The sequence below is a fragment of the Acanthopagrus latus genome, chromosome 11 (assembly GCF_904848185.1).
Source record: "Acanthopagrus latus isolate v.2019 chromosome 11, fAcaLat1.1, whole genome shotgun sequence".
Classification (NCBI taxonomy): Eukaryota; Metazoa; Chordata; class Actinopteri; order Spariformes; family Sparidae; genus Acanthopagrus; species Acanthopagrus latus.
Window position 1 is genome coordinate 13,431,056 of NC_051049.1, and position 8,396 is coordinate 13,439,451.

General features: G+C 39.6%; 1 protein-coding gene across 1 annotated transcript; it reads left to right on the forward strand.

The window, feature by feature from the left end:
• The first annotated feature begins 778 nt into the window (after positions 1 to 778).
• On the forward strand, positions 779 to 7,944 carry gclm (glutamate-cysteine ligase, modifier subunit). The gene is made up of 7 exons (XM_037114046.1): positions 779 to 1,177; positions 3,340 to 3,402; positions 4,227 to 4,311; positions 4,673 to 4,729; positions 4,833 to 5,035; positions 5,645 to 5,759; positions 6,285 to 7,944. The coding sequence occupies exons 1-7, from the start codon at positions 1,040 to 1,042 to the stop codon at positions 6,452 to 6,454; spliced, it is 831 nt and encodes a 276-aa protein (XP_036969941.1). The 5' UTR covers positions 779 to 1,039; the 3' UTR covers positions 6,455 to 7,944.
• Positions 7,945 to 8,396: the final 452 nt, after the last annotated feature.

Below are 8,396 nucleotides of genomic sequence, written 5' to 3' on the forward strand. Positions count from 1 at the left end.
AAACAGTTATCACGAAAAATACATCAAATATAAATGCTCATATATAAGAGACCAATTGTAACCAAACTAATCCAGAGATTTTCATACAAGCATATACTAACACGGCCTGTCCTCTAATTCATTTGTGAGATTACCTGGTTACTGAATGATTAATTGTCTGGCTAATTATCAGGTACAATATAAACAAATTTCAGATTATTGAGATCAGTGTTTCTTGTTTTTTGTTTTTTTGTTTTTTTTAAATTATTTAACTGCCAATGAAATAACTTGATTAAAAAATGCAGTGTGAAATCTGCTTAGTAACTAGTAACTAAAGCTATCAAATTAATGTAGTGAGTGGAAGAATACATAGCAGAAAATGTAATTACTCCACTCTGCTGAAAAAAACAGCATAGACCAGCACCACATGTTGTGTTTTGGTGCTGACCTATGCTGTTTTTTTCAACAGGGAAGTCAAATACAAGTACATCAAAATGGGACTTAAGAACAGCACAAGAGTAAATGTACTGGGTTACATTCCTTCACTGACTATGAAGTAGAAGAAAATGTAAATACTTAAGAAAAGTAACAATGGAATTGTGCTTGAGTAAATGTATTTTAGTTACATTATTATATAACGTTGCCCTCGCTTCTTTGATAGAATAATAAGAAAAGCTGCAGTACCATCTCGTGGTCACAACAGGGACTGCGCCCACTGCAACACTCCGTTCCGTTGATCCAGTCCCGTGTTACGGATGCAGCCGGTTCGTCCGGGACAACCCTGACCAGGTTTTGCGGGACAATCGTCGACCATCGGTGGGGGCGTAACCACCGGCTTTCCTCCATAACAGTCAGGCAGGATCACCCAGTAAAGCAGCAGGTCGGTCAACAGTGACTGCAAGTCATCCTGACTTCTTATTTTTTAACAGTAGTGTACTATTGTTGATCAGCCTTGTGTTCGCCGCCAGTTAGAGCAGCAGTAAGTAGTCGCGCGCACGCTGTCACGTTTCGTCGCAGCTCACACTGATTAGCAACTTGTTAGCTCGCTAGCGAAAACCACATGGATCCCCAAAACACCAACACGAACACCGAGGCGAAGATGATGATGAACCACGCGAAGACTCTCAGGCTCCACACCGGGAACTTGGTCAGCCGAAGTCGGCTGAAAAAGAAATGTCCGGCTTCTCCCAGCGAGGAGGTAATGTGACGTAAAACGTGTGTAATGTTAAACGACGACAGGTACATCACACCAACGAAAGTTAAGCTAACTAGTTGTGTTGGGTTCATTGACAGGTTAGCTTATTAGCTTAGCCTCGACGATAACGTCAGAATAGCTGGCTAAATATTTAACAAGCCGAGACGCCAGTGTGTTCACTGACAATAAGGCATGTGTAACCTTATATGAGCAGTCTACACAGAGGCACACACAGGGATATCTTTAAAACAAAGTATTTCAGGTTTTACTTTTAAAATAAATGTTTACCTGGGACAGGTGTGTTCAGACCAACCATACAGGTAGTAAAAGCAAATAAACTCCAGGGCTCGTTGATGGTATCTTGGGTAGTAATGAGGTAATGACAACAGAGGTGATATTAAAGTAACTGAGTCAAAATGCAAAATCATTTAAGTGTTTCATTAAGTCAGATTTATATTAATGTGGCGCTGAACTGTGAATATACAACTGTTGCTTTCTAACCTTGAGACACGAATGTTTTTGCAGTTTCATACACAGTTTGCTGCTTCTCTTCCTCTGATCGTGTCTACATTGCTCACAGCAACAGTAATTTCTCTTACAGAAACATTTGATTTCTCACATGTTTGTAAACTATGGTTTTCTGATGGTCAGACATGTTTTGTAAACACCATTATTTCCCGAATCGCATTCACAATTTTGAAAAAAAAAAAAAAAATTAATAATTACTAGTCTACTAGTCTTTCATTGTTCATACAAGTATTGATCAGTAACACAAACATGAATTGAACTCCAGTGGGTAAGACAGTCAAGTGAATATAGCTCCCACACACTGGAATCCTGGCTATGTTTTTTGCACTGGTGTGCCTGAGTTCTTCATTTAGGTAGACCTGTGAAAACATTAAATGTAATTTCTAAGCACATGGTGTGAACAGCTGAATGAATTATGACATTTATAAAGGTGCAAATACAGGTTTTTCCTTCTTTAGAGAACAGCGCAGCCAACTGGAAATGGCAACAACCTCGGTTGTTTGAGATTCGGTTATTTTGTCGCTGAGACAGAGACACCATTCACCCTTTTACAAAACACTGTACCATCAAAATGTGTTGCATAATGTTATTTTAACTACAGGACTTAGTCTGAGCCAAAGGGGAGTAATTACTTTTTAAAATTTACATTGAATATGTCAGGCTTATGTGATGAAGACAGTATAACTAGGATAATGAGCCACCCTGGGGTGAACAGCTTTTCTAAATGCTTGTCTGCTCACACACAGAGATCACGCATGTGACATACGTTGCCTGCAGACAGGTGATCTTTGTTTTAAGATTTAAAAATGTACTCCAACATGTCATTTATAACTTCAGTGCTGCAACTCAGTATAGGTTTTGACATTGATTATCGGTTGATATTTGTTGGGGTAATATGGTTGCTATCAGTTGGTTTTGTTTATGAAATGTCAGAAACCACAAGAGAGTCTAAAGCCTGTTTCACACTGCCTTGGAAAATAATCACTTATCCAAGTAGATGGTGATACATATCTGTTCACTGACAGAACAGAAACCAAGGACTTGTCATGGTATGGAGTCAGTGTTGAAATAAAAGTTTAGTTAGTTAAAATAAAATTTAAATAAAAAGGGCATTTGTACAGGTCAGACAGAGGGAATGTGAATTCTGGCCCTTAGAGTTAGTTGAGTGCTCCTGACATGTGACATAAATACAGCAGCAGAATGGAGGCTCGTTCACCACGTGTCCCTAACAGTGTCTCTCTCTGCCATCTTCAGGTTTTGTCTTGTTTGACATTATCTGCATGCCTTCAACACTCACATTTCTCAGTCATCCGTACTCTCCTTGCACGACTGATGCAGCTCGCCTCCACACACTGTGCTTATCTGTTTCTAAATAGATGAGTTACATTAGCTGGTAAACTTGTCTCCTCTCCTTGCCCCTCACTCTGGCCTGGTTTTGAAGTTCTGATTTCATTGTTTATCACACATTGCAACCCCTGTGTTGGTGGAGCTGCAAAGCACAGCTGCCCAGATGTTGATATGGATTCTGCTGTGAAAAAAAAAATCAGTTAAACTTCAGGAATTCCAGGAATCATTGATAAGAAATATACCATTTCACAGATATTGATTAAACTTTGTTTTTCTTTGTGATGTTTCAGCTTCAAGACTGCATTCAAGCCACACTGAGCGATTGGTTCTCCACAACAAAACCACCATCCAAGGTAGGAAGACTTTTGTAGGTTTCTGTTGTTGACTGTTTTTCATGAAATGTCATTGGGATATGAATGTGAGAGTAAAGTAGTTTATCTCAGGAGCTGCTACACCAGTTTTGCATATTTTTACAACACTGAAAAGTAAACAGCAGTAGTATTTGCATTGATGGTCAGCTTTTACAATCAGAATGAGTTGCACAGTAACATGCTTCTACTGTGTCGGGCAGCAGGTTTTCAGTGCTTGGGAAAGAAAAATAACTGTGGTGATGACATCAAAGGATGCCTCCAGGCTTACTGAAAAGAAGCTGTCATGATGAATGTTCATGCAGTGCTGGCTGCCAAAGGCGCCATTCCGAATGTCTGTCTGTCTGATGGGATGGAGGGTAGGTGGGGGTGGGTGGGTTGCACAGGAACTTTTGCTCTGGAGGTTTTGTGCATTGATTGTGATAGAATTTCTAGAGATTAGTACCGACTGTAACTGAGCAATCTGTTTATTCAAACTAACATGTTCTGAAAACTGTGAAGTCGAGATTGAAAAAGCTGCTTGATCAAATGTAGTGAACCTTCATTCCTACTGAACACAACCATGTCTGTACTGTTTTGCATGGCTCAGCTAATCTGCCTGAGCTTTTATCACCACGCCCACCGGACTCAAATGGATGGGGGAGGCTTGAAAGAGTTGAATTAAGAGGTCTCAAATACAAAGCTTGTTAGAGTCATCCCCTGCAGGGAAATTCACAGATTTTAATTTTACATATTTAATGTCTTTAAAGAGCTTTAGTCACACAAAAAGTGACACAGTTGGTAAATAGATTGCTTTTCTTGTCATGTAGGACTTTCCAGATACACTGGACTGCTCAAGTTCGCAGGAAACAGAAGCTATTACACCGGAAGAGAGGGAGGAGCTGAAGGTTTCAGGTCAGTTCTGTTTTTTGTAACCTGCAAGATGAACCTTAATTCTATAGAGTAACACATTCATTAGCTTTCAGTCTTCTGGTTTGGCTGGGCTTTACGCAGGTAACTTATTTCTTAAACCTTGTGTAAACGGATAAAAAAAAAAATTTCCTCAGCTAAGTGACAGATTCTTTTGTAATTTTTCATCAACCTTAGTCTCATATTGACTGCCAGACAATTTTCAGAGCATCCCTAATTGAGAACTGGCTGGATCATATAGAAATTGGTAAATAGACAAATGTAAATAGACAAATAATGATAAAAATGTAATAAACAACTGCAGTATGTTGAGGGCGATGTGTGTATGGTTCCCTTGTTTTTGCAGTTAAGCTGTTCCTGTGTGAGTCGCTTCAGTCCTCCATCAGAGATGCAGTGGAGATGGGTGAGCTTCAAATCTGTTCATCAGCATCTCCATGTGCTATTAAAATTCCATACAATTGATATGAACGTTACTTTAATTCACCTTGTTTGCCTGTCATCTGTAGCCTGCCAGACGCTGGCAGTGTCCCAGCTTGACTCTGTTATCATAGCCCCACCTGGGCCCCTGGAGGGTGACAGCCAGACTTTGGCTCACCTGCAGCCAGCCTGGGAGGAACTGGAGGCTCTGGTCAGGAGCCAGAAGATTGCTGCAATTGGAACCTCTGACCTGGACAAAGAATTGCTAGAACAGCTCTACACCTGGGCTCAGGTGGGTGGGAATCTTGTGTATGTGAGCCTTAATTTGTGTCATCCTTAAGCTGGGCAGGCAAGCGTTTATATCAATTGAGTAAGATCTACGCTGTGTGTTTACAGGTATTTAAACAAGATTCAGTTACAATGCAGTTCTTCAGACAGCAGCTATGTGGGAAATATGACATGTGCAACTGCTCAAACACGATAGCCAGGTGCTGCTTAGCTCGGCTGGTAGTGCACGCGACCCACGTGCCAAGGCTCTGCAGCGGACCCAGGTTCGACTCCCGGCCTGGGTCTCTTTGCTGCCTGTCACTCCCCCTCTCTTATCCTGTTTCCTGTCACACTCTTCAGCTATACTGTCAATAAAACCAGAAAAGGCCTAAAAAAACACAACAGCCAACAAAAAAGATGTACATTCTAATTACTTGTAGGCGAGTCCACACAGTGTCTGCCCAGTTAACGAGGCAACAGAGATGTTGACTTAAGATAATTACTACAGTTACTTTGTTTTTTCTGTCATGAGCTTAGGTCAGTAAACCCTGTCAGACCAGGACGTTCTGTGGCTTATTTCCTACGCTGAAGCCAAAGCAGCCAGTCATTGAATAAGTTACCTTTCTTGTTCCAGGTGAAGCCCAGCAGTAACCAGGTCAACCTGGCCTCCTGCTGTGTAATGCCTCCTGACCTGACGGCCTTCGCTAAGGAGTTTGACATCCAGCTGCTCACACATAACGATCCCAAAGGTAAAAGTCAGGTTCTTTTCTTTTATCTAGATGGATTAGATGGGTTTAAAGTGAAGTTTCTTGGTGAGAAAAGGTTCGTGAACAGAGTGCAGGTGTTCTTAGTGTTCAGTCGGACATTAAAGGTACGGCAGTATTCTATATTTTCATAGTTAACTGCAAAAGGATGGTTAAAAGAAGTATATATTCATTTTAATCAAGCAACATAAAAACCTTAGTTAATGTTTGAAAATAAAAAAGACAGTTCTCAATAAACGTGTTTGTTATGCTGTTACAATTTGTTGAACTTCATAATGCTTTTATTAGAAAGTGCCTTAAATGTCTCCTAATCTAACAACAAACATGTTAATTACGCTATAGTTAATGTTTTTATAGTCTTGTTAATGTTAATAAGCAACTTTAAAAGACTCAGAAGAGCTTTATTACATAACTGTCGCTTATTACAAGGAACTTAATGTGAAATGTGACCTTTCTTTTTATCCTGAGTTTTAAACGGCTCCACTCTTGGCCTCATGTTTCTCTATACAGAGCTGATGTCAGCAGCCACATTCCAGGAGGCGGTGCAGGTGGGAACGCAGGACCTGAACATGGCTAACTGGAGGCTGGAGTGGGTCCTGCGCTACTCCATTATTGTCAAGAGCAGGGGCATCATCAAGGCTAAGGGCTACCTCGTCAGTGCAAGGAAGGCAAGCCCTTAGCACAGCCCACCAGAGAAGAAGACACATGGATGAAGCCATTTTCCTTTTTTTTTTCTTTCACGCACTCAAACACACACAACATGCAAAGTATCAGTTTTAAATATTGGATGCTGCCAATCACCACAAGTCTTGAAGTTGTTGTTTTTATCTTACAGAAAGGTTGCTTTTTAATCATCTATGATTTCTTCAGTTAAAAAGTTGCAGGTATTCATTACCAACGTCTCAGTGATATCAAAAGTGGGAGATGAACATGCAGGATTATGTTTTAAAAGAAAATTTGAATTTCACAAGTGTTTGCTCTTGAGCGACCTGTACACTGACCGATCAACCACTTGTTGACACAGTAGAGGCTGCTTTAATGATGGAAATGTCAGGTGAATCTTTAACCTTGTTCTGGCTTGAAGTGCCTCTCATCTCCTGCTCCTCCTATCCTAATTTTTGGCGTGTCTCTGCCGTGTCTGTGTGCATTAAGCTTTAAATATGTGTGGATGAAAAGAAAACGAGTAGGTGAAGCAAAAGAAGAATGAAGAGAATTATTGTTTTTTTTTATCACTTTCTGAAAGGGTAAATGGGGGAAAAATTCAAAAGAAAGTCAGTTGTTATTCACACATTTTGTGTGTGTGTGTGTGTGTGTGTGTGTGTGTGTGTGTGTGTGTGTGTGTGTGTGTGAGAGTGAGACACCATTTGCATTCCTCAGTCAAGTAAACCGATGCACTAATTCAAATCCAAATACATACAAGATGTTTAATTTTATGATGTTGATTGGATTAGACTTTAACTGGTAAAGCAGACAACTACGTGATTATACATAACTTTATTTTGTCATGCAGTTTTTCTAACAATGCGCTGTTTTTGAAGACTCCTTTAAATGCTCATGAGATTAATTTGAGGGTTTAGAGAACAGCAGTATTTCAAGATATTCCAACATGCATCATAGACTCATATCCTCTATATGCATTGTTGTAGCACTGGAAACACCATGCCAAGGGGATGTAAAAATGTGTTGACTCTGAGAGATGTGGTTTATTTGAAGGTCCACTATGTAGGATTTAGTGGCAGCTAGATTGCAACCAACTGAACACCCTTGTCTCACTCTCTCTCCAAAGCGTGTAGGAGAAACTATGGCAGGCGGGGAAAAAGTGAAAAGCTGTCTATAGACATGGTGTTTGTATTTGACTGTTTGGCGATACTTTAGAAACATGGTGGACTCTGTGGAAGAAGATTCAGCCCTTCACGAGATATAAAATGCTCCTTGTAATGAAAACCCAATGATTTCTGTTTTCATTTGATTATACACTAATGAAAACTTTATGTCAGCTGATAGAGCCTCCTCAGTCCTACACACTGGACCTTTTAAGAATCACGGCTGATTTTCCAGGCAGGACCCAGTTAATTACATGAAGACAATTTCTGTTGTACTGTAAACATAATTTCTATGTTGTCATATATCTGTATATCATGATTTGGCTTTATTAAAATTGTGAAACAGATTTTTCTAGTGCCATCACTAATGTAAAATATGTGAAAGTCAAGATTTCCTTGTTGCAGATAAATGTTTAATTCAGTGACTTAAAAAACCCTGATATTTTTGGCTGATATTGGCCTATCACAGATGCATTTACTTCGGCATGCATTGTGTCTGATATCAGCCAAAATGAAAACTATATTTTTAGAGCATATTATGTAGTAAAAGATGCGTGAGGTCATTTTTAATTATTAAAATTAGAGTGAAGTTTAGTGCTTTAGTGCACCAAATTTTGTTTTTAAGTCTTTTTCTTCGAAACAACACAGTAGATTGGGGACTCATTTTAAAATGTAAACACAACATAAACACATCAGCATTAATATCCGAACAATGCATCATAGGACTAGGCTCTGATGGTCCAACAATGTTCAAGGTCAAGGTCAATGAACACTATTCTTAAATAAGTATAGGAATTAA